The sequence below is a fragment of the Maylandia zebra genome, linkage group LG7, assembly GCF_041146795.1.
Source record: "Maylandia zebra isolate NMK-2024a linkage group LG7, Mzebra_GT3a, whole genome shotgun sequence".
In the NCBI taxonomy this organism is placed as follows: domain Eukaryota; kingdom Metazoa; phylum Chordata; class Actinopteri; order Cichliformes; family Cichlidae; genus Maylandia; species Maylandia zebra.
This window is the reverse complement of record NC_135173.1, coordinates 34,158,468-34,185,918: the sequence shown is the minus strand read 5'-3', so window position 1 is coordinate 34,185,918 and position 27,451 is coordinate 34,158,468. Positions and strand designations below refer to the sequence as shown.

The window sequence follows — 27,451 nt, the reverse complement described above, 5'->3', positions numbered from 1 at the left end:
GTTTCAGATGCACACGACAAACAGCAGAAAGAGAATGTGCTCATCCATTAAACATCTTGAAGTTGTACACTTGGGAAAGGCTGCCGGTTTAATTCCTGGACTGTCCAGAATCCAAAACAGCAGCACTTGTCCCTAAAGGATCCAAGGATTGTGTTTATTTCTAGCTTTATTACCCAAAAGCACTTTACATTTGGCCTCAGCGCGATTAACCTACTCCACCTCCCGAGCCACAACTGCTCTCACCTCATTACCCTGACTGGGTAACACAGCCAAGAAGAAATAAAAGTCATGTTTTCTAAGTTTGAAAGCATGCACTGAAAAAAATCCCATTATGCCTTACAGCTATGTGGGGTAAAAACTAAGTGCTTACATTTTAGCACAGATATCCACTTTTGTAATAAATTTGAGCATAGACAGGAGAGGACGCCATCACTCGTCTCTTGCAGTTTGTAGTTGGAAAAACAATCATTGTGCAGCGTTACTGCAGATACCCTGTTAGTTCTCAAGGGCAGACTTTGACCAGACTCAAATGCTTCTTCAACAATCAAGTATTTTTTCTCTTGTGTTGGTCACTTTAAAGCAAATAAATAAATACATAGCATGTTAAGTCCAGTATTTACTATCCTAACCACAACTGACACTTTTACAGTCAAACACAATTAATTAATCTAATTAACTGTCTGGGACTCAGCATAGTGGGTTGTCTGTGGGGTGGGCGATATAGCCTCAAAATTATATGATGACGTGTCAAGATATGTTTGAGATGATGATATTTCTGACAATATAGAAAAAAATGTCATCAGTGTGTTCATCCTTCTTTTCCAATGAGCTACTGGCATTGATGACACATTTCAAGTATGAATCTACTGAAACAATGTATGAGCTACATTGTAATGTAACAGCAGCATTATAGAACAATAGCAGTGACACATCATAAGACAAATGTAAGCATAAAAGTAGGCTAGGTAGCTTTAAATTAGCAATACTTAACAATAGCTTATTTTACAATACCTACTGTGTTGTATCTCATTGAGAGCCTGCATAATTCAGTCACACAATAAACTAAAAAATATTTTCTTTCTGGGGTGTTGTAGTTGAGCTTTATGAAAGTCCTGCTTTTCCACAATTTAACCGCAGGAGTATTTTCCATCCACCATTTGCTCTTCCTGTTATACGGCGAGCAACTAGCGAGTATGGCGGCTCTCTATGGAGTCATTTGTTTACATTTGGGTTGCACATCACTAGCTGCTAGCATCCCCTCGTTTGAAGCCTGACAGACTCAACAGTGTTTTTGCCTTGAGTTTCATTTCCACTTTTAGCGGGAGCATGGCGTTGTTATAGCAATGATATTGTGATATGACAATTTTATATCAAACAGAAATCATGATATGACAACCCCCAGTAGGCAGTCTTGTCGTCAGAAGATATTCAGAGCCAGCAAGCCATTTAAATCGGGGTATACCTGCATTTCGTCTAAACGTGAGTCCCAAGAAGTACTTTTGTTGAACCCAGTGGTACAAAAGAACCGATGGATAAAAGTGACCTAGAGATGTGGTTTTTGTCTCTTTAATGTCCACCATTACTGAGTCTACAAGGATTTCATCTACCACTGATTCCTAGTCACCTAATCATTCAACCCCCCCAGTTCTGTGTTATTTTCCATGCACTGACTTTTTGGGCGCAGATATGTGAATCACCATTTTTGGAATTATCTTTGTTTTCCGTCTGTCTCGTCACTGTGGGGAAAAAATCCAGCTCCTCATGAGTCGTAGGAGTACTTGAACAAAACCTTGCTTCATGGTGTTCAGAATGCTTTATATTTTAAGGATTTAAGTTTATGGCATATTATCAGAAAAACCCCAACAGAAACATCAGCCAAAGGAGTTATACGACTGTTTAGAGAAGACTCTCTTGTCGTGTCTGAACCTGGATCTGTAATACTTTTTTAGGAAGATCAAACTGGAGCAAATTAGAAACTTTGTAACCCATTTTCACAAATACTTCTCAAAGTGAAATAAGAAGAATATATCAAAATTTATCCAGATGCAGACATCCTTCTGGATTGCTCGGTTCACGTATCATATCGATGGAATTTTAGCTTTAATGGGAATACATTTTACCCCTCAGCTCTATCAAACCCCAGGCTTAAAACCACTGCTCTGTGATGATAGTCACATAAAAAAGATGTAGGAGAAAAAAAAAGGTCAAAACAGGTCAAAAACTCTTCATTAAAAAAACAAAAACAAAAGGAAAGAGCGAGGAAAAAGAGACGTAGATAGGAGTGAAAATTGTCATTTGTTGTTTGCTCCCACCATGACAAACACACTCATCACACAAGCACATACAAATGTGTTCTCTCAGCTGGCACGGTGGCAGCCAGCCCGACAGCCAATCAAAATGCCCGTTACAGGGCACGCAGCCAATAAGACCTCTGCTCTCCACAGCAGCCAAGCTGTCAGGGTGAGAACAAGTGTGTAGGAGGCAGCAAGCGTGTGTGTATGTGACTGTACACACACGGACACACACGGTCGCTGCTCTGATCGTGCTGTCAGTCACTCTTCTTTCTCTGCTGTTTTCAATTGTATTTTAATTTTTTTCCTGCAATGTAATTTTTTCCCCCTTCACTTGCTTTAAATTCCATTTCTATTTCGTGTTTAGCTTTTGCAATTTTTTTTGTTTGGTCTTTCGTAACCTGGCGTCCATCCACACTGTGAACCTGTTCCTGCAACTAAAGCTTCATAAATAAATAATCATTGTGTAAATAAATTAAACTCATGACACATACAGCCGTAAAGGTCATGAGCTCAACACGTGTGGACACACACGGGACGTCCAGTGTCTGTAAACAACAAAGTCTGTTGCAAAATACAGACAGATGTAGAGCAACAGAAGAGTTCCCCTCTTAAAACAGGACTGGTTTGTGTTCAGATGATTTACAAATGCATGTGGGTAAATTGGGTCTGGTGTGTGTGTGTGTTCACCGTCTTCTTCACCTCCTCTAAGATGGCTGCCATGCAATTTTATTCAGATTTGCGGATTCCAAGTCTGCAAGTTGGAGCGTTACAAGACGACCAACGTCACTGAGGCAACGCGCCGGCAGGCACCTAAACCGAGCCAAAAGCTAAGATGGCTTCCGTGGCATGTTAATTATTGAAGAGGGTGCAGACGGAGAGTTGGGTGCAGCAAGCACGGCTGCTGGTGGGATGCTGGGTCACAGCGATCCCGTTGCTATGGTGATGCAAGCTGGCGACGGGCATCAAGGTCTCATCTCGGCGTAACATGGTAACCAGAGGACCGGGCGCACACTCCAAACCAAACCGACCGCTTAAGATGGCTGCCGCAGGAAAAATCAATTTACCTGCTGATTCACGTCGAGCCTTTCACAAATATACAGAACTCTTCACTGCCACATGTAACCAACCAGATAAAACCAGACTGTAGTTTATTACAGGAGGAAAATTAAAGGATAGTTAAAATAGCTAAAAGGAAACTGTAGCTTGTTACATGAAAGCAAAATTAAAAATGCATAGTTTGTAGATAAAACTAAATTACACTTTATCAGGTAAAAAGCAAAACTTGGTTGGTTTTATCAAACAGAACAAAGTTTCAACTTTCAAAGAACAGTTTTAATGCAGTTAAAATGCAGCAAAAAACAATAAGTAGTTCATGAGAGGGGAAAAAAATTACAATAAATTTTAAAGTTTAAATGTATACTGATACGTATGTTGCAATTAAAGTGTAGCTTATAAAGCTGAATTAAATCCATCAGGCAAAAATAGAATGTAGCTAAAACTAAACATTTACTGTATATTAAAGTGTAGCTTTGAAGGTTCAAGTGAAAACTTTATTATAAAAAAGGCCATTTAACTCATTCACTGCCATTGACGTCTATAGCCGTCAATGGCAGTGAATGAGTCAATGGGTTTAACTCATTCACTGCCAATGGCTGGCAGTGAATGAGTTAAGCTTACTGTATAAGAGAAAATCAAAGTGCCGTTCATGAAGTAAAGACAAACATAGCGGGCAATGTATTAGAGAAAAAACAAGCCGTAGTAGTTTATTCTAAACAAGCAGACCATGTTCCTGATAAAAAGCCCACCATAGTGTAGCAGAACAAAACCAGGTTATGAAAAATGAAAAAGCAGAACAGATGTTTGTGATTTCGATTTTCAAGACAAGTTAATGGCTAAAGACAACGTAAAAGATACTTTGTAACATTTAGATTTGTAATGTAGACCATTGGTGACACAGATGAGGCCAACTGAAAGTGCCTTTAATTTCTCAGTTACTTCGTTTTGGCTCATTTACATTTTGCAGACAGCATCATGGCTTTTTAAAACAACTGAGTGAGCTTCGACTTCTGGTGTAGATCTTTAGGGTCAGAGAGTCATTTTAATTTTTAATCATCCAAATAAAAAACATGTCTGTCTCGGAGTCAGAGCGTGCTCAAAATCTGTAAAATACACCTGTTTTGCTGTTTATTTTCCCCAACATTATAAATTTACAGTAAAAGCAGCAACAGTTTGAGCGAGCGAGAGCACTGAAGCACTAAACAGCTACATTAACACACTTAATCCTTCATCGTCATCATTCGGGGCTACGGGGATTTTAACCCATGACCTCTTCATGCAGAGAGAGGCTGTGCAGCCATTAGAGTTACATCGCTGGATCTTTTCATCTTGATACCATGATGAGGACTAACTTTAAAGGCATTTCTGCTGGGCTTGATTTCTGATAGTTCAGAAATTTGCTTAAGATCTATTTGAATGTTTCCTCATGTTTGCTAAGTTTACAAAAAATAATGATAAATCAACTATGACAGCAAGTTTGTGTTGAACAGATCACGGAAGATAAGCCTGTGCTTTCCACACAGATGGGTTGTTTTGCGTAACAGCAAATAACCTACAAAGAATGCAGACTTTAAAATCTAATTAAGAGTGTTAAAAAACACAAGTTGGAAATGATCAAACACAACACACAGTATGCAAAATGTAGCTAAAAGAAGACCTCAGCGTCCCACCGGTGGTACAGTCAGTTAATGGAAAATGTTTTCTGAACTTATGTCATCTGATCTAAATTTGTACATCCTTCTCTGCAAAGATTTATCAGAATCCAACAGTTTCAAACCACTTTACTTCTATTTGATCCCAGTTCAAAGCCCCTCCCCCCAAAAAGAGGACATTAAAGCTGATGTAGAAAATATTTGAGAGAAAAGAGAAACATTAAATCGGTCAATAGAAGCCCAAGGATGCAGACCGCTCAGTGCTCTACTTTCTGCAGCGATTTTATGGCTTCCAAGAGCCTGACAGTTTAAATCAAGCGCACCTTACTTGCTTCAAACGAAGTGGATGGTTCCTCTGAACATCTGATTCTGATCCTGCTCAGCCTGGTGATCCATAAAAATGTTAATAGGGATTAGAGTCCTGGCCTCCTGTGTGGACTGACTCACTGCACTCTGGTCCTGTTTCCACGGAGGCCTTTAAACCCATGTCGGCTCAGAGTCATCTTATTTATCAGTCTGCTCTAATAGTCATGACTTCAAGACTTCTCACAGTGAAGCTTATCTGGTAAATTGTTAAATTGTTGGATGTTAACCAACTTGTGCTGGAGAAGAAACTCAGAAGGGGGAAATGGTAAACAGCAAGATACAAGATCATGATCATACCAATTGCACCATTTTTTATTTAATCCAAAGCACAATTACAGCCTGCCTGTTTCCAACTATGAGCAACACAGAAGTGAAAAATCAGACAAAGATATGACGTAATCAAATAAAGTAAGGGTCACTAATATCCTGTGTTGGTTTGCTAGCAAAACGATGGGGTAACATTGAGAATCAAACAATGAAAAGCCCTCGAATCTGAGGGGTACATACGTAACACGATGCCTAATGCCAAGGCTGGAGTCGGTGCTACTTTGATTATTATATAATTTAAGATGAAATATATTGTATCTTTTTCTATCAGCTAATCAAACATATCAAGCATATATGAATGTGGTAATTCAGAAACTGTATATACTGGTTGTGTTTAAGTACAATCTAGAGAATCACGCACCGAAATAACCATAGGGAATCATATTTAATGAATTTAAATATAACATGAACCTGCGGCCCACAAAAACCATCAGTGAAGAAGCCGTTTTCAGCAGCAGTGTGGAGAACGCAGCCGGTAAGAGCCTCTAATAGCCAACATATGGAAGCTCGCTGGTTGCCAACAACACAATCAGGACTGCATTATTTGGCCCACACTGGAATAATAAAGGAGCCAGATCAAAGAGCTGATTACTTCAGCACTGCAGAGCTGCAGGATTCTTTTCTGTTTGTTCTTTCTTTATGTCGCCCTTTATTCCTCCTTGTTGCTTTTCCTTCATTCTTTCTTTCTTCTTTCGATCAGGTAGAGGCTCAGTTTTTGAAAGCAAGGACTGTATGGAAGCTGGCCATTGATGAAATGTGTGCACAGGTTTCTCTCTGTGAGTGTGTGTGTGTGTGTGTGTGTGCACAGTGGAGCTGGCTAGAGATGAAACTGAATATGAACAGCAGCATAAAACAGAAGACTGAAGACAGCTTAATGTCTACCAGATGACACCTATCTGATAGAGATAGGCAATATCATTATTTTTAAGTTAATAGAATAAAGAGCTTCAGCTGTTTGTTTAGATGATACAGAACCAAATGTTAATGCAGTGACAGCTTCAAATTGTAGGCTTTCTTATTGTGTGTGTGTTTGTATGTGTGTGTGACCTATTTGCATGCAGCCTGGCAGTGCCAGCAAGGGACAGAACGGGCATCAAACCAACAGCCCTCTCAGTGTGGCATATTGACAATCACTACAATGCCCCAGTGTGTGTGTGTGTGTGTGTGTGTGTGTGTGTGTGTGTGTGTGTGTGTGTGTGTGTGTGTGTGTGTGTGTGTGAGAGAGAGAGGCATGGGCTGTAAAAAGCATGCTCTGCACAGACACTTGGCTTCTTCAACAGAAAAAAAGACACTTTCCTCTTAAGAAATAAAAACCAACACATTGCTTTTTCTCAATCTAGCATGCAGCTAGGCACCAACACTTCAGGGGTTGAGGTATTGTATGTGTGGATTTTTCCACACATACAATAACCTCTAAAGTTCTGATACCAAAGAGTCATTTAAAAGACATCTGAAAACCAAATGAATGACTCATTTGTGGTCTTGCATGACAGGGAGATGGTGCTGAGACCAGGTCAGAAAATCGCTCCATTGCTCAGGTTCATAAAGCTCACAATTATTTTAGCATATGCAACATTACTCAGTGCGAGATATCGACTTAGATCATAATAAGCAGGAGACTTTCAGTTAAAAGAAAGACGTTTGTTTGGGTTTGAGTTGCTGATGGAGCTGAATTTGCTGATACCAGCATTTAAAAAAGGGGTTGGAAAAGGACGGTGTAGTTGATTTTAAGTAGCCTTTTAGCTGGCTGAAAAAAACCTGCAATGCTAGCCATTTTATTTTTTAATAAATTAAATGCAGCTACAATTTAAATTGATGGCTGTGTTGTTAATATGTGTTTGCGTGGGAAAACCAGTCATAAAGAAATGCTTCTTGCACACAAATAAAGTTCCAATGAATAACAGTAGTTACTGCATGTAACTCTAGTTCTATGAGCGTGCCCCCTAATGGCCCGCGCCATCAGTTTTGTGAGTTGGCTAGGGGAGTCAAGGCCCGCCCACTGGCTCTGCCCCAAGCCAAACCTTTATGGTTTAGAGTTAGTGTCTTGCTCAATGCGACTCTAACCAAACAAAAGAAGCAGAACTGAAGGCATTTGATCTTTTTCAAGTGCAGGCAGACATGCTACTGACAACACTATGGTTGGGAAACTACTCAGTTAATGTGGAGGAGAGTTAAATATTTAAGACTTGTGATGTTGTATGTTGAGAGGAGAGGATGGAAACATGCATTAAAATAATTTAGGTCCTGCAGTCACAAAAAGAATCAGTGCTTCTCACAAATTATTTAGCAGCTGCTGTGTTTCAGTGTCAGAAAAAAGGAGAAGTGACAACAAAATGAGAGTAAAGAATAACAAAAGTAAAACACAACCATTATGTGCTCTGACAGTCTTGAACTCTGAGCTCTCTCTTTTATGAAAATGTGAATGCTACAATAGGCACCTGAAGACACCGTTTAAGGCCCGCCAGCGTCAAAGAAACAAAAACAGTCGTCCGTCTCTCTGACCGAATGCTGAATTCTGTGGTCCTCACACAAAATGTGTGAGCTGCAGTGCTGCGTTAACTGCCGAGCTGCATTGTGCTACAGTTTTGTTGTCTTGTTGTTTAAAGTGTGACAGCTGTCCAGTGTTTATCAGCGAGTCCATGCAGCCTCCCTAACAGCTCACCACAGCATGACTGACCCACTAAAACACACACACACGCTTTAACAAAACGACAACAGACCCACTTTCCTTTTTGATAATGAAGACTGGGTAGATTTTGTGTGTGTGTGTGTGTGTGTGTGTGTGTGTGTGTTTGTGTCTGTCTGTTTGTGTCAGCCCTGGTTTAAAGCGGTGTCTCATACACACACAGCTTTGCTTTATTCTCTGGCCAAAAATGTTAACTTACTTAAGCTTGCATTTCTCCTGTCAAGCTTGAGCTTAGTATATATGAGAACAGGCTTTAGTGCATACACACACACAGACACACACACTGAAACTGAAAATCAGCCATTGAAAATCACCAGTGTTTCCAGCTAACAGTGACAGGAGTGCAGGTCTGAGCAGCCACAGAGCGGGGAAACCAAATACTCCTGATCACCGAGGAACCACGCAGGATTGAAAAACGCAGCACGGAGAAGTGAGAAATTAAGAGCTACGCTGTGCGGTGATAATGTAACACAGACAGTGTTTTACAGCAGAGCAGGACATAAAACCCCAGCTGGGCTTTTGTTATGTTTTATGAAATTGAAGCTGAGCGAGTAAAAACAGAAGCCAAAGCGCTGAATAAATCCTGAGATACAACCACAGCGTTACTTCTTCCAACGCACTCAAAAAAAGGGGGAAAAAAAGGATGGGGGAATTTCAGGATCTATAAATGTCTTTCTTTCAACTTCACAAACCGCCCTGCATGTGACTAGAGAGAAATTCCACAACTACATATATTAAGTATGTTTTTTAAGGGGCCACAAATAGAAAAGTGAGGCTTCAATTTTTGTGTTCATTCAAACCAAGCCAAAAATGGCCTCTAACCAGGACTCTTCAGATCTTCATACTACTATGTGAAAGTCCTTCACTACTGAAGCACTAAAAGTGCTTAGCACAGAACAATGGCCCTGTGACTGTTTTATCAGCTTTTTAAAACATTTTTATAAAGGAAATGATTATTTTACCTCCAGATAAATCTGCTGATTATTTAGTGAATTAATCAACTTGTGGAAAAAAACAGCATACAGTAAGAAATAAAATAACAGTTACCCAGAATCCACACTGTGACATTTATGAGATTTTCTTTGTCCAAGTAATAGTTTAAAGATTAAAATAAGTGGATACAAAATAGATAATTAGCAATTTAGATATACAGCAGCAATTACTTTAAGGATTATTATAATTATTGGCAAATAGTTATAATAATCCCATTGTTTATACTGTTAAATAATCCATAGCAAAGCACTATATTTTAAAGAGCAGCCTAATTAAATTTATCTGCTGTTTGTTTTTACATCATTTTGCCCCTCATCACTTATCATGCTTATATGAGCCCTGATTTGGGATACTGCATCATAAAACAAGCATTCACTCACAATAATCAGACACAAAGATCACAAAATCAATCTAAAATCCAAAAACTGAGTTGAATCTATTTGCTGAATTTTACACGCAAACTGTGCAAATCTGCAGCTTCTCGTTCTTCAACCCATCATCACACAAGCCGAAGCCTAAAAGAGAGTGGGCAGATTAGCAAATGCTGTGCTTGATTTGAGCATTTGCTTCAGCAGGTTCATATTAAATGCATCCAAGTGTGTTTTTTACACCAATGAGATACAATAACTAAAAAGCTCAGGAGAGAAGCGATGTTCACTGAAGATACCGAATCAGCAGGTCACTGGCACTGCTGCCAAGGTCTCTCTACCTCCGAATACGGCTGCCAGTCAACGTATGCACAGCTAATAAGGCCTTTGACAGCCTGTGTGGAAAACTACCATCTGCCAGCTGACCACCTTGATGTCCGGAGGTTTGATAGCGCTGGCAGCCGCTCAGTCAGACACCGGGAATCAAACCTGCAACTCAGAGAGCATGTGGCTTCTCTTCCCATGGACAGGTCGGGGTGGAAATTCCCAGCTATCCAAAGAATGCCGACTGATTCTGCTCTGCTACAGTCCAGCTTCCCATGTGGGACACACACACACACACACACACACTGATGACTCACTGTTTGCGTGTGTGGACATGCATGCACATTATTTTGGCAGCTGCGACCTTGCACATTACAGTCAAGGGTTTAAAAAGACAGCGAGAGAAAAACTGACCAGTCTCCATTACAAAACCCGCATACCATCAATGAAACACAGCAGAGCATGTGCTCATTTGGATTTCAGTTGCATCTAGGCGCATCAAAAAGTTCATGGCGATGCTTTATGAAGGGTCAAATATGCACGCATATGAGAGAAATATTAGATGAAGAGTCATGTGATTACTAGCTCTGGCTTATTCTGAATTTACTGAATGAGTTTGTGTTTTTGTTTGAATTACAGCACAGATTTAGTCTGATAGTATTTGCATGCGGTGGTATAAGTAGTTGATCCAATTAAGTGTGCACAATAATGTATGTGAGCATGTGATAATACACATATATCCCACCTGTGATTTAGTCTCGGTAGCCAAGAGAGGCCCCCTGCAGAAAATGTCGAAATAAATACCGAGACATTTAAAGCTGGACAAGAGCCGAATTCAAGCGTGACACAAGCCAAGTCCTTATAAAGGCACGTCTGTTCAAGTCTGTGTGGATAAGAGCTCATCTCTCTTCAAAAGTTCTCCATTTTTGTGAGTTAATTTACACCTGCACAAGCCTCAGAGAGGGCCACATGTTATTGATGCTCAAGCCTCGCTTCCTTCTATAGGCTGCATGCTGCGTTTCATGGCAGGTAAACAAAAAGCCAAAAAGCCATTTAAAAAAGTGGGGAATAATAAAACAAACTTGACTCTGCGTGATTTCTTTTTTTTAACCTCTCAAACCCAATAACATCACGCATCATTTAAATCCCACAGCCACTTTTTAATATGACACAGACTGAAGCTCATTAACCCCCACTGACCTGAAACCACACACTAAAAACCTACATAGATAGGAAGAGTAAATATGCACCTACGTCTAATACTTGCAGCAAGTGAACCGGAATGTACCAAAGTCCATTTAAAAAAATATCCAAAACACAGCCTTTTCACACACACATAGACAAAGTGAGGATATAAAAATGAACCTTTATGCCATATTAAACAAGTCTCATTATCACCACTGCATCAGCAGCCAATCTAACATTTATATTTCAAGCATGTGACAACTATGACATCATTAACAACCTCCTAATTACCCCTCCCCTTACATTAGTAATGAGGAGCAGAAATGAGAAAGAGTAAGAGGTCTCCTTTTTCTACGCTAAATATTTGAATTAGGAAACACACCCATAAAACATAAAGTGGATGTAGGGTAAAGAGATAAAGTGCCCCAAAAAGATGAAAAATGCACACAAAAAAAGAGCCAAAAAATTGTCATCATCAACTAAAGAGACTTTTTTTAAACAAAGAAAATAAAATTTTTAAATCATGTTTCACTTTTTTCTTAAATGAAATGAGATAAAATCTCCTATATTTTCTCAGAAAAGCCATATTTGTGATGGATAGCTGATATATTATCATCATAATAATAAATGCTTAAATAAATAAACATGGTTTATGTGTGACTGGAACACAAACACCTAAAAATTACAGCAATTACAAAGGTGTGCTCAGAAGTGTCGCACACGTCTTCATAAAGTCCGGTCAGTAAACACATCACCAAAGGAATTGTCCTTTTTTACGGGACTTTATGTGTAATCAAAAACAGATATTTTTATAGTTTTTATACATGCAAGACAGCAGTGTGTGTGTGTGTGTGTGTGTGTGTGTGTGTGTGTGTGTGTGTCAGCAGTGGTTTGTACATGAGTGAGTGTATCAGCAGCATCAGTGTCAGATAATCTGATGCAGAAGGATTAAGTTTAAGCCTGAACGGTGTGGCGGGCTTTAACCAACTGGAGAGCGTGCACACACACACACACTCGCTGGAAGAAAAACTGAATGACCCAGGCCAAGGCTTACGTCGACATACGCTCACATCTTTACATTTTTAAGCACAAATGCATTAGTGGTGCAAAAAAAAAAAAAAGTTCAGGGATGGTGTATGAAAAGTAAAGCTGATTTAAAAAGGAAAATGCAGATGCACACATTTATTTATTTATTTATTTAATTTTCAGGTGTTTAAAAAGAAAAGAAAAGAAAAAGGAATCTGAAAACACCCTGACGATAAACACACATGGAAGAGGAAAATGAGACTTTAGCCACATGAACATACATATGCAGAGTAAAAATCAGCTTTTGTGACTTCTTCATACACAACTACTGAAGCAGATGGAGACAGAGGCCCGCACACACATACAAAGACACACACTCACAATGTGTCTATTTATAAAGTTATAATTGCATAACACGCTGCGCTCTAATTCCAGCCTACTGAGCACACAGGATGTCCACACACACAAGTGCTATTGCTTTTACTATGTACTATGTCCTCATGTGTACACACACACACACACACACACACACACACACACATACATATGTAGATATATGTATATTAATCTACATATATATCTATATATAGATGTATATAGATATATATATTTACACACACACAGGGAACAATCACGAACTCATGTCGTTCACGTATGAAAAAAAGTTAAGAAATGCTTTTTATTTGTTTTAAAACAGAGGATGTTTTACACTGTATCTGTGCTTCAAAGCAGATTCGATAACACGAATGTTACATAACTATAAATATCCTTAAATGGCCATCATTAAAATTATTTTGGTTTTGATTCATGAAACTGGATTTTTATTACAAAGAAACATTTAAAATGAATGAAACATTCAGCAAGAAAATGAGATCGATGTCCTCTGTGAAAACGGGCATTTTTAGCAGCCATGTCTGACGACCTCTTGACTGGCTGCGATTGTTAAGCTCTTTCATAGAGAAAATTTCTAATTAAAATGCTTTTGCTGTGGAATTGTAAATCTTTCTCTGTTTTTAATGTGAAATTCTTTCATATAACTAAAACTTGGAATCTATTTAAAAAATACATTTACCAGTTTTCACCTTATTTTAAATTGTGTAGAGAGAAATATTTTGCCTTAGAAAAATGTGTGCGCATGTGCACAAAAACACTCTAAATTCATTTTACTAATTCATTCCTTTTAGTCCCGGAAAAGCTGTGAATGCTAAATAAAACTGAGACGAGCAGAATTGTCAGTTTAAAGTGCTTAAAGTGTGTGTTTCCTGGAGCTGCACACTGAGAGCGGACTGCAGGATTTTGGCAGACTGTTTCAGGACTCCTAATTAAAACTTACTGAATATTCAAATGCTGTGTTAGCATAACAATAGCCGGCTGGCCAGGCCGCCTTTAAATGAGGCCTTTTGTTTTTAGTCGAGCTTTCTGCTACCTCATTAAGCTGCTGGAGCTTAAGTTAGCGAGCCGACAGCCGCTCTTCGAAGCTCGGGCCTTGGCTCTCACCCTCCTCCTCTCCTCCCCACCTCCCACACATACACGCACCCTCTCTCCCCCTAAACCAAAGCCCTGATTCAGCCCCTGCACTGTATGGTCTTGCCGGGCTGAGCCTCGCTGCTGCTGCAGATCTGTCCGAGCCTTTTCTGCCTCTTCGCTCAAACCCCAACCAGCCTGCCCCAGGTTTCCCCCCTTCATGCTCCACTTTTCCACCTCCGTAACACACCGGCTTGCCTGTGCTCCCTTACAACCACATGATCACCAAACCTGGACCCCAAAAAACATGATTTTCTTTATTTTTTTTGCACCGATCGCCTTGTTTGTGTGTTTTCTCTTTATGCCAGCGGACAGTGGGTGCAAACAAGCTGTGACACAGACACAGAGAGACAGAGCGAGAGAGAGACAGGGGGGTTAAAGTGAAGACAGAAAGCAGCTTGGCACCGGATCAAGACCATCGGCACAATGTGCCATCCAGCAGCCAGCCGCCAAACAAAGCGGCGGTGCCATGCCGGGCCTGTGGCATCGCCTAACTGAAGAGATACAAAGAAGGCCCTGAGCTACAGCGAGAGAGCAGGTACAAAACGGCACGCAGTCAATGTTTGACAGCGTGCGGGACCGATGCGGCCGGCGGCCAGATGAAGGCCGGAGACCCGACAGGCGCCGAGAAGACAGAGAGCGACTGTTGGTGAGGGTCTGCTCAAACAACAGAAGCTCTATTTGAAAACAACTCGGCAGAAATGACAGTGATCTCACATTTTAAAAAATGGATTTTCTGTATCTTTTTTTGCACCTAAACAATAAATATATAAAACCAAAAGATGTGTTAAACTCAATTTGAATTAACCTATGTGAATTAATAAAATGTGATGATAACAAAGGTCTTGCAAATTACATTAAAAATAAAAAATACACCTTTAATTGAATGTTTCGCAACCAAAAAAATAAATTACTTACACTAAAAAAAAAGCAATTATTAAAAATCTTCCTGTTTTGCAGTAAATGTAATTTCTGGGGACATATTTCAGAGAAATCATATTCTTATAAAGCCAAGATCACACCTACTGAATTAAAAAAAAAAATGCATCACATCTAATATGATTTAAAAAAAAAAAAACATAAAATGGTGATCACAGATTTCTTTTTAAAGGGTTTTTCTTCATTTTCTTCTTCTTTGATCTGAAGCAGCAGTTAGACTGAGACAGACACTTCACTGACAGGTGGATCTGTAGGAAATCCCAGTCGTCCGTCTTCATTCGCACCTGCAGCTTGCACACATTCCTGCCTTTTTTTTAAAACATGAGAAAACTTGTGAAATTCATTCACCTTCATTTCTCTTTACACCACTACACCTCCTCTCTAAACCATGTCACCCTGTTACTAGTGTTTTACAGGTGAGGGGTTATTGAGAGACAGACAGGTTCATGAGAGGTCAGACAGGCTCTTGCGGAGGTGGTTTGGCTGTCATTTTAGACAGAAAGCCACTATTAGTATTTTTAAATGTATTACACTTTTAAATAAAAACTAACAGAGAAATCCAGCTAGGTAAACCTTATTTTTTGGTCCACTTCAATTATTTTGTTTTAATGAAAACCAGTAGATAAATAACACAGATTTTTTTTTATGTTAAATTAAATTCAGGAGAATTCATTTTCAGGTTTCCTTTAAATGTATTTTTCTTGGTTGTGAGTGTGTTCACAGAGAGGCCACGTTTTGACAAATAAAAGCGGCACTTTTAAGCAGTTTGGGGCTGAATTAGAAAAGCTTCCTGAATTGCACACACACGCACACACACACACACACACACACACACGCAACCAAACAAACCCCAAAAACCACAAGTGTGTCACTCCGCTTGACAGCGACAAAAGCATCAATTCAATTCAGTAATGACGCTCTTATTTTGTTTCATTAAAAAATGGGAGCAAAAAGCTGCATGGCGGATTATTTCAAGCTGACTTTTAAAGCGCCCGTTTGAAAGAGAGAAAAAAGATTTGGGACTATTTTTTCAGTTTGTATTTTTAATATTACTTTTCTGACACGTACACACACTTTTTAGAAGAGTCTGGCTGAAACACTCCACGGCACCATACACAGCTGTCACCTTCACCGCTAAACACACTCACACACACTGGGTTTTTTTATTTTTCCTCTCAGCACCCACCGCTGTCTGATTCCCCCAAAATAAACCCCGGCACTCGGACACAGTGATCTTACAGTCAGTTCACGTTTCAAACGGATCGACTGTGCGAAGTTACTGCGTAAAAAAAAGCGACGCTCTTCACCTTCACACCTCCTCTCTCTCTGCACCTCCTTCTCTCTCTCTCTTTCACACACACACACACACACACACACACGCGCGCGCGCGGACTGTTTCCACGTCTGACTCCCAAACCCTCGCGGGAGACAGGGGGGAATAATGATAATAATAAAAAAAGAGAACTGATGGAGGGGGTCTGTCTTACCGCTTTGCCGTTGTAGTAGTACATGAGTGAGCTGCCTGTCATCCCGGGGATGGTGTACGCACAATACATCGTTCCTCTCCTCCACAGAAAGAAGAAACTCTTTTATTTCTCCCTTTCCTCGCGCTCTCTCTCTGTTTCCGCGTGCCTCTCTGTTTTTTTTTTTATGTTGTTGCTGTTTCTTTCAGCCTAAGCTCCCCCCGCCCCTGCTCGTTTTGTCTTCTCCACCTTTCTCCTGTTTGCTTCTTCTTCTTCTTCTTCTACGTGAACTTTTCCTGGGCTTGTTATGATCTCAAACTCTCGCCGCTCCTGCTCGCGTGCTCCTGCCTGCGCGTTTTTTTCTCCGCCGACAATTCCTTCAGTTGCATTTTCCCATATGGCCAAGCCGAGGCACGCGGAATATGCAAAGTAGGCAGAGAGAGAGAGAGAGAGAGAGATATGGAGGTAGAGAAGTGCCCCTCCCCTTCTCCCTCACACGCGCACACGTATAAAGCGCGCGCACGGAAAATGTACTGGGAAAAAAAGAGAAATCGAGAGCGAGGTTGAAATGTGGCGTATAAGCGCGCACTGACCCTCGCGGACACGCGCGCGGTCGCAGACACTCTTTTAACTTTCCACACTAAATCTGGAAGCCATCCTTCCCTCTCCCTCCTCCCCTCCGTCCCTCCCTCCCTCGCGCAGCTTCAGCTCGCCGCGTGCCTTTGAACTGAACCGAATATTCACTTTTTCCATCGCATCCAGACCGCGCGCTTCTTTCAACACACTCCTCCTCGTCACTCCCCCTTTCCCTCCCTTCTCATCATTCCTTTCTTTTATTTGCCCCTTATTTTCGTCCTTCCTTTAATCTCTTGCCCTTCTCCTCTCCTTGCTTCCTACATTGTTACCTCGCTGCCTTTTCTCCTTGTCATCTCCTTATGTCTCTGGCTCCTACTTAGGCCTTATTCTCTCCCTTCTCCTTTAAATTACTGTCTGGTTTCCTCTTCCTTGTCTCCTTTGCCATTATATTTCCTTCGGATGGTCCACCCTTCTGTCTCATGTCCTCCCATTTTATTTTTTCATCTTCTTTTCTTTTTCTTTATTAAGGCCTTTATCCCATTTCCTCATCCCCTGCTTTCTTCCTCCTTTCCTCTCACTTTCTAATTTTCAGTTTATTTAGCTTTCTTCTTCCCTTGCACACTTGGCTCCTTTTTCCTTCTCCTGATTCTTTTCGCCCTCATTTACTATTTACTAAATTTTCCGCTTCCCTTTTCTCATGTTTTTCTTTTCCTTTTATCCTCTTTCTTCCTTCATTTTCTTCTTTCCCAACCCCTTTCTTTTCTTCCTCTCCCCTTGGTTTTCCTACTCCCGTTTATTTCCTCTTTTTATGTTTCCTCCTGTCGTATTTCTTTTATATTCCCATGTTTCCTCTTGTGACAATTGTGTATTTTTCCTTCTGTTTCCCTCTCCTTTTCCCCAACGCCTTGGTTTTCTTGTCATCTCCTTCTTTTAATTTCGTCATTTCTCATTTCCTATTTTTTTTTTATTTACTCTTCCTTGTCTCCTCCCTTATTCCCCATTTTTCTCCCCCTCTCCTACTCTCTTGGTTTCCTCTACCCAACTTTTTTCCTCCACCTGTCTCCTACATTCCTCTTCCTCTCACTTTCTTCTCTGGTGTTTCCTTCTCTCCTACCCTTCTTTCTTCTTTTCACCCCTTATTTTTCTTGTCATCTCCTTCATTGTCTCCCTTTCGTTTCCTAATTTTCCCTTTTTATACGCTTGTCTTCTCTTGATCTTTTCCCCTATTCTTCACTCTTTCACCCTCCTCCTGTTTATTTTCCTACCTTTTCCCGTATTTCCATCTAGCCTACCCTTTCTCCTTACCTCTCTTACCTTTTCCTCCTATTTCTGCTCCTACCCACTTATTTCCTCTACACACTTGGTTCTACAGCTTTTGTGTATCTTATCTCATTTATAGGCTGATATAATAATGTTTACTCCTCTGTATATATATTCAACATAAAATTCTCTTATACCACACATACAATAAAAGCTTTCTTTGGTCCTCCTTTGTAGCTGCCTGACTATATATAGTTTTGCCCCCTTTTTTTCTACATAAACAGCATGTTTAGGTTGCTTTGGTAACCTGCTCCCATCATTAATCGTTAACCCACTCATCAGTTGTCTGATTGACAGGAGGCTCAGTGTGGCAGTACGCTAGCAGCCAATCCAACATATTGCATTTGTTATTATTCTCCTTTTTTTTCGTCATGATACTACATCGATGCAGACGGAAAGAATACCAAGATACATAATGAGCGCAGTTAAAATAGATTGTTTTTTATGTTGAGTTTTAAGTCTAAAATGGTGGACTGTAATGAAACAGCGTCCAGTCTCTGCTTCTACTGCTCCTACAGGGGGAGCCACAAACACCTAAAAGTTGCTCATGTTAATGAATTGTGTGCATTTTTTTTTCTGGCACACAGTGTTACTTATAATATAGACAACTGGCTGCGATTGTTTAAAGTGGATTTTTTTTTATTCTAGTTGTGTTCAAACAAATATTTCTGTGTTTATTTGCAACAAGATCACAGAGTTTCATTCAAACTTGTCAGATGGGATCCGGAAAATTAAAGGTAAACTTTGTGATACCACTGTAAGTCTGATTGACATTCAAGGTTTATGTCATATCCAGACTCCCCCGCATTTGCCAAAACGCCGAGCGTGAAGGATTGTGATGTTTCAGGTTGCTTTAAATCGCGTTGTTTTGATAAGCTTTCACAAACCCCGAATCCGTTTGCACCAGGAGGGGTACGGAGATTAACGAGATATTGCTCTTCCAAATAAGTCTGACTAACATGCAGGTTTGTTTGCCACCCATCTACAAGGACACTGATGATTCTGGAAAGTTGGAACATTAATAAGGGAAAGTCAAAATCTAAACATCCAGAACACAAGATATGATGGACAAGGTCCAAAAACACTGGCTCCTACATTTCTTATTTCTCATAATGCAACTTTTTCATCAGTGTGAAAAATTCCCACGCTGGTTCATCCCAAGAGACGTTATGGTTTCCAAGCCCAGGTCGAGGTAACCCCAATGACATAGCAATGACATCACCAGTTATTTAGCCATACTTGACAAAGTGCCTCCAGAGCCAGAGATGACAGTGGACAATTGTTTTCGCAGCCTGAGCAGCCCGAATGCTGACAAGTAAACTGATCTTCATGTGTAAAACTGGTGGAGTGGGCCTTAAAAAAAAAAACAGAAAGAAAGAGAGAACGACAGGAGATGGAGGCACGGGGGAAAGGTGGGGGTGCTGGGGCTTACAGGCAGTCAACAAAACCGTAGGACAGACAGTGATTCAGTCTACCAAATTTCATATTAACATCGTCATCATCCATCCTATTCAAACAAATAATACACTCCAAAACAAGGGAAGAGACCGCCCAAACTCTCTCTCTCCTCCTCTTTCACTCACTCTCACTCTACCTCGGTCTCCCACTCCCTCTCTCCTCTTCTTTCAGCTTTAATTTGATTAAAAAGCGAGCTGCAGGAAGGGGAGGGAGGGCTGATGCACATCTAATAAGTGGACCATCTGTCTGCAGCGCTGGCTGGCTCCCAGCATTGTACCCAACCAGACTGCATGGGAAATGAAGGGAGAGATGGAGGGATGAAGGAAGGGAGGGAGGAAAAGGAGGATGAGAGATGCAGGGAGGGGGTAAAAAAAAAAAGAAAATTTATATATATATATATATATATATATATATATATAAAAACCCAAAAAAAGAGTGACCCGGTTGAGGGGAAAGAAGCAGAGGCAGCATTTTTAATTTTGTCTGACGCTTGCTTGGTCAACAAATCTGCAAGGGATGAAGAAGGATGGAAAGGGAAGATGGAGAGGAGGATGAGTGGGAGGTAGAAGAAGGAGGGATTAAAAGAAAAGAAGGGGTAAAGGAGAGGAAAGCAAAGAGAAGGGAGGAGGGTGGAGAAGCAAACGGAAAGGGGCAAGGGAAAAGGAAGAATACAGAAAAAAGAGAGCAGGTGAAGAAGAAAGGAGATAATGGAGGATGAAAAAAGCAGAAGAGGAGCAACAAGGAGGTAAAACAGGAGGAGTGAGAGAGATGGGAGAGAAAGGGAGAAACAAAACAAAAAACCACCTCCTTCAAATGTTATCAGCCCAGCAATTGGTCAGTATCAGTTGTTATCATGCTGTAATTATACTTCAGACTAGGAAAACTGAACCTACTAATAGGTCAGTAGCCCTTATTGTGAATCCTTTGGTGATTAAGAGAATTTATTCATGTACAATCTCATCAAAGTATGTAACAGACCTGCCAATCCACTGCAGGATACTGGGTGCATGTGAAAAAAGGTGCTCATGTCCAGGGGCACTCGTAGGGTTTTTGGAATGGGGACCAAGAACCAGTTGGGTTCACGTACTGTTGTTTTATTATACACTGTAATATTCTGATTGCACAAAGCTTTCTTTCCAGTATCCCCTTCTTCTGTCCAATAAATTTAGCTAAAACAAAATCATAAAGTAAAATAAGTCAAGGTCTATGGGAAACAAACCTCATTCATCTGGGTCAAAGTCCTACAAATCAATCATCTTCTGTAAATCATAAAATATAGAGTCAATCTCATACACTCACAGTGTTTCTCAGCAGTCTGATAGAGTCATATAATTGCTTAACTTAAGATCAATACTAAAAAAACACACATTAAGGATGAATAGGAATACAGTCAATAGTGCAATTAAATGAAAAGTTCTAATGCAAGTAAGAGACATTAAATTACTTTTGTGTTAAATAATTCACTTCCATTGTATTTATACAGTGTCAAATCACAACAACAGTGCATCTAAAAGGCGCTTTATAGATGCTTTAGAGAGAAAATCCCAACAATCAGTTGACCCTCTATAAGCAAGCACTTGGCAACTGTGGGAAGGAAAAACTCAATGTTAACAGGAAAAAACCTCCAGCAGAAACAGACTCGGAGAGGGGCAGCCTTCTGCTGCAACGAGCTGGAGGTGAGACGAGGGGGAGGATAAAATTTCTTAACAATAACACAGCTGAACAGCAGACTGTTTGAAAAACCATAAATTAAAAAGAATACATTTCTTAGCGATCGTCCATCTGCATTTAATTGTGACAGCCCCTTCTAGTGGGCAGTGGGGCTAAAAAAAAGGATGTGGGGTGATCTAGAGCGGTCAGGGTGTATGGGTGTATGCTGTTAGTGTCATTTTTTAAAAATGATCACTATTTAATGTTACTGGGTTTTTGTACATTTCCTCTCTCCTCCAGTTTTTATTCCTATCTTTCTCCTTAGTTCTCCTCCTCGCCTCCTCCTGCCTCTTTGCTGGTGAGATGACAGTTAATCCCTGACTGAATTATAATCTCACATTTCATCCTGATTTCACGCTGGTAGGATTTTCTTTCAAATTGCGACCCCCCAGTTGTCAATCTCTCTCTCTCTGTCTCATCCTTTGTCTCTTTCAATGTCTCTCGCCCTCTCTAGACGTCTGTTTTTGTCTCCTGAATTTTCTTGTTTCCTCTGGTTTTCTTCCGTTTCTTACATTACTTCCTGTTATCCATTTTTTCTGGCTTTAATTTTCTTACGTTTTTTATGTTCCTTTTTTTCTTTCTTCACTTTCATCTTTTTTTCTTTTTTCCTTTGATTTTCTCTCTCTCTTCCTCACATGGTGCAGCAATTGCTAAAGGTCTACAAACTCTCTCTCTCTCTTAAACACACACTCAGCACGGTGCACTTTGTTCTCCTCATACAGCCACCTCCTACTGCAAGCCTTTGATTTGAGCCTTTTCATTCTGCAGGTTGGACTTTACAAACAATAAAGTTATCAACAGGATTGAAGAGTTGAGAGCGGGTGGCACACACACACACACACACACACACACGCACACACACACGCGCACACACACACACACACACACACACACACACACACACACACACACACACACACACACACACACACACACACACACACACACACACACACACACACACACACACACACCAAAATCTTGCCACTAGATTTCAGGTGATGCTAGGGACTGATCTGCTATGACTGTTAAATTAAGCGGGTGAAACTGAGAATCATTGTTTAAAGTTACATCAGGTTTAATCATTGCTTTCCTAACTTTGTTAAACTAAATATAAAAGAACAAATAGAAAATGCACCCAAGAATATAAACTTGGAAACTCATAGCTTTTCTGTCCTTTCATGTCAATTCAGTCAAAATCTTTTGAAACCATACAAAGAAAAGCTGTCGGTGTTGCAGGTATGAAAGACTTCTGACCCTTTTCTATTAGCGTCCTCCATCCCATCCTTAGCAAATATCACAATGCTGCTAGCATATATATATATATATATATATATAACATATATACGGTTAACATAAGAACAACATATAAGCAATCTAAACAGGTCTTCGTTGCCAATGTTGGATCTAGCTTTCTGATTTAGGATCTTACAAAGATTTAATCCAAATATGGGATTGGTGCATCCCCTACAAGCAACCCACAGACACACACATATACAAGAGAGGAGCATACTGTACTGTAATGCTGTGTTCACTACTGGTAAACAGAGTGGAAGAAGGTGACATGAATGTACAAACTGACGCTCAACCCTTGCTGGACAACAAAGCAAAGTTAAGCTGGCCTTAGAGTCTGTCACATCAACCAACAAGCTTCCATATTTGCAAATATCCATCAGATCACAGCTGAAGCAACACTGCAACGGCAATTCAGCAACAATGGCCACACTTGCCTGTGTTATAATTTTTATGTCAAGATGCACATGATTTTATTTAACAGAGGGGCTCATTAGATTGCAATGAAGAACTCAAACAGTCCAGTGATGTGTCCGGTGCAATGACTCAAGCAGTGACTGATGTTTGAGTCATTGCAACAGTACATGAAATATTCCCCCTGTTCATACTGCAGAATCACTACAATTCATTAAGTTTGTGAAAATAAACAGGGCTCAAGTATAGCCACATACCTGGCTTACTTACATTTAAAAACTGCCTCATTATGATGACAAATTAAATTTTATTCAACTCAACTCTGTTTTAATTTTTCATATAGCACCAAATCACAACAACAGTCGCCTCAAGATGATCTACAATAACAGAGAGAAACCCCCCAAAATCAGACAATCCCCCATGAGCAAGTACTTGGTGACAGTGGGAAAGACAAACTCCCTTTAACGGGAGAAAACCTCCAATAGAACCAGGCTCCAGTTGCAGGTGAGGGAAGAGAGGGCAAAAGATGCACTACGGAAAAGAGCCAGAGATTAAAAATAACTAATGGTTAAAAGCTTCAAATATATTACATACAAATATATAAAAAATGTACATATTAGCAAGCTCAACATGTAAATTACTGAGGCTCAAAGAGTTCTCATAAGACAGAGAGTAGTGTCAGAGCCTCGCTAATAAGTGAAGCTCCAACACACTGAAACCTGAGAACCTGCTCACAGTCCCCTACCTCTATATTTTAAATGACATATAATTTCCATCTAATGAAGTTTCAGGCCTGTTTCATCTCTCCCCACAGCCAATCCAGCTGTGCTTGCTGCAAACCAAACCCCTCACTGATGTCAGACGGTCCTGGAGTCCAGCTGTACATCACTGCAAAAGATTAAAGCTAAACCAGTGGAAAGTGGCTAGCCACCTCCTGGTAGCTCCAAATTCCCCCTATATACTGGACAAATGGTGTCTTCATACTTGGCTTGCTAACGTTATTCACTGGAAGCTACATTTGGCAATCAGCTGGATTTGGTTAGAGTAAGACTTCTGGACTGCTGCTGCTGCACGCATCAGTAAGGGTGAAGCCAGGTCTCGATGATCACTAAATCCTTCTAAACTGTAGCCTAGCTGCTTCTGAAGTCATTAAGTCTCATCTTCTGTTTCAGCTTGACTGAAACCCAGAGGAGCTGTTTTAACAGGAGCTTTAATGTAGTTGTGTTACAAATATAGTAACGGCACACACATTTAGCTTTTTCAGCATTTGGTGAAGTTGTCTTTTCATAACTTTTCACATCCAGTGATTAAAAACTTCAGATATTTTTGCCCAGCATGGTTCACATGATAATTAAGGGGTTTTCAGATTAGATTTACATCTTTAAATAAAAATAAATCATGTGACATTCCAAATCACAACAGCAACCAAGCTATACTGATGTTTTTTAAATCGGTTCTGTGACAAAAGGAAGAGAGAAAGAAGGAGTTCTCTCTGGTGTAATCAGGATCAAAAACCTGACGTGGCCTCAATTCTGACGGAGAAAATCAGAAGCTCATTTTCCTCCCAAATACAAACTGAGAGCGAGAGTTGCAGAGAAACAGAGTCCCAAAAGTGTTTGGAGAGGGTGTGTGTGTTAGAGAGTCTGAACAAGGTAGGTGTGTGTGTGTGTGTGTGTGTGTGTGTGTGTGTCTGGCATCCATCAGAACCACAGCTTGCCAAAAAAGCAGTAAGCACAGTGCACGGAGAGAGAGAGAGAGAGAGAGAGAGAGAGAGGAACAAGCGAGCGCTGCTGCACGCTAATTATGTATGCATGATTTAATCTGCAACTCAATAATATGCAAATATATTCATATGTTAGTTTCTTAATTAAAAATGCAAAGCAGCCCTTATGGTGATTTTTCTGTGATTTTCTTTTCAGCCTAACAAACGGAACATTTTGAGAAATTCAACAAATTGGAGGGAAGCTCTTCGGTGGGGGGTTAGCGAGAAAAAAAAGGGCGGGGGGGGGGGGGCTTCCAACTTCAACTTCCTGCAGTTTGTGGATCAAGGAAGATCTGGGAAAGGAGGAGGGGGATAACTTGTTGATTTAAGACGAGCTTTGTGTCATCACCATAGTTGGCGACACTGGCCACACTGACTTTTGATAAATTATGTTATTTTTAAAATTTGCTATTTCAGGTACCTCTGCAGGAAGAACAATATGTAACTTCTTAACCATAGTGAGACATTTAAAGTGATTTAATGTAATTTCTTTGACCAAGTGCTGTATTGAAGTCCATAAATTAGTCACGGAGTCCAGAGCGAGATAAAGGTGATCTGTTTCACTCAGCATCTACAACGTTGACTTCTGACACATGCTAAGCTAGTATTACCTAATTTCTTGTTTAAATCCCAATCTGCTGTCTCATCACTACCTTAACCTCAGAGTACGAATGCCCTTCAACTGCTCATCAATCAAAGAATGTAGGGCATCACCAGCTCAGATGATTTCAGCTGATTACCACTTAATATGACTCAAACAGGCGGCACATTCCCTGAACGTTATCACTCCCTGAAGCTGAAATTTAAGAACTTGTTTTGGTCTTCCTATGATGTGCTTCTACTGAATTTTCAACTATTAGTTCGATTACTATGAAATATGGTGCAGGCCTTTTATATTTCCTGCATTTTGCCACTCCTTTCAAATTCCTTCTTTTCAAAATATAGTCCAGTCTCTAAGTGATGACATATGAACCCTGCTTCCGGATCCAAACTACTTTGTGTTTATTAAGGCTGTTGTGTTTTTAACATGTTTTAATGTTTTGTATCTTGTTCTATTTAATCTGAACAAGCCCCCCAAAAAAGAGCAGTGATCACTGTCGGCCTCTCTCGGTTTTTATTACCACTGTTTAATTTCAAGCTGACTTTTTAAAATCTTACGATGTAACTACAGCCCAGCCCATGCAGCAATAAATTAATGACTAACCTCATATTGCGGATGGATTATCTCAGTTGTTCTTCTGACTTAAGGCTGGTCTGTTTACAGCATCCTGCCGTGCTTGGAAAAAAGTTAGCGTTCATCCTCCAGCTTCACTGTGTTTATGTTATGCTAACCATAGCTGTGTAGCTAGCTACCACGTAGCACATTATTATATACCAGCTAGCCCAACTTCAGTAACCCTATAAACCACAGCACCTTCACCCATTCCTGAACTCGACTCTTCCATTAATTTCTAACATTTAGCCAGTGAGGTTAAATGTCAGAGCTATGTGAGGGTTGTAGAAAAGAGTGCTCATTAGCTTCGGATATTTTCTGAACACATTACTCTATTTTTATTTACATCCACAGCATGCTTTTCCCCCCGAAGCTTTAAGTTTGGCTATTAGAAATGCTAAAAATATAAGAGGGAATTAAATGAGCTTGCCTTACTTCTGGAACAGCTCAATTTAGTCTGGACCAATCAATTTATTTATCCACAAACCACAACAATAGTCTTCTCCAAGCACTTTACATAGTAAGAGTACCCAACAATTTCCTCTTGTTTTTAATTTCCTGCCCATTATTTGGAAACGGCGGGCAGAAAAAAGTCTCTTTAAACAAGAAGACGCCTCAGTCAGATTTGGTCCGGGCACAGTCAGCCTCGTCAGAACTTGTGTTAGCTTGCTGACATCTGCATTTTGCCTACAGCACCAGCTGTTAGCATGAGTGCAAACTACTCTGATTCTGTTAAAACACCAAGGATTTATCAGTGCAACCATTTAATTAGCTGTATTCTTAAGGTGAGCAAAGACAGCATGCTTTGCATATGTAAAAGAGTTTTAAGTGGACATTACTTTTGTATTTTTTACATTTAAATGTTCCCTGTAGATATGTCACAAAGCATTTTCTGCTGGAACTGTAGATGATAATAGTGAGGCATTTTTAGGATCACCAGTAAAATTTGATTTAAACAAATTAAAGTTCGTCTACAAATTAGTTTTGAAAAGCTTTACTTCTATCACCTTTGCTGTTTGTAAATCTCCCATAGATTCCAATTCAGGATTTTTGGGAGACAAACTCACAATATATTCTGAACGGCTGTAATCTAATATAGAAATTCCTAAAGGATTCTTGCAAAGACAACACTTTGATTCATATAAGGTCTACAGGCATGTGTGGATAGAAATAGAAAGGTGGATTGAAATGCTCCTTTTGAGAAAATCTTTTAAGTATTACATTTTAGATTTGGAGCCAAATACTGTGGAGAGTTTTTCTCGTTCTGGCTCATATGCAGTAAAACCATGCTGGATACTTGCCTACAGCTAGTTTTCAATGACTTTAATGGGAATTAGGATAACTTGCGGTTTGTTCACCAATCAAACCTGAGACCAGTTTCCGAGGTCTGACTCAGTGTGAAACCTGCGGTCCTCCTGCTGAGCAGTTCTTCCTGCTACTGAAAGAAAGACCCACTCAGCGCTTTGTGTTCAGGTATGCTTTACACAGACCGTGTCAGAATG

General features: G+C 40.1%; 1 protein-coding gene across 10 annotated transcripts in view; it reads right to left on the bottom strand.

The window, feature by feature from the left end:
- Positions 1-27,451, bottom strand: part of tcf4 (transcription factor 4) — a 258,359-nt gene that overhangs the window by 65,676 nt on the left and 165,232 nt on the right. Inside the window, exon 1 of one of the 10 annotated variants that reach the window (XM_012920827.5) lies at positions 16,228-16,939. The exons of 8 other annotated variants lie outside the window; for them this stretch is intronic. In XM_012920827.5, coding sequence (XP_012776281.1) covers positions 16,228-16,296 — 69 coding nt within the window. In that variant the 5' untranslated portion in view covers positions 16,297-16,939. Of the gene's footprint in view, positions 1-16,227; positions 16,940-27,451 lie in introns of those variants that run through there. One more of the 10 variants, XM_012920845.5, reaches the window with a different exon arrangement.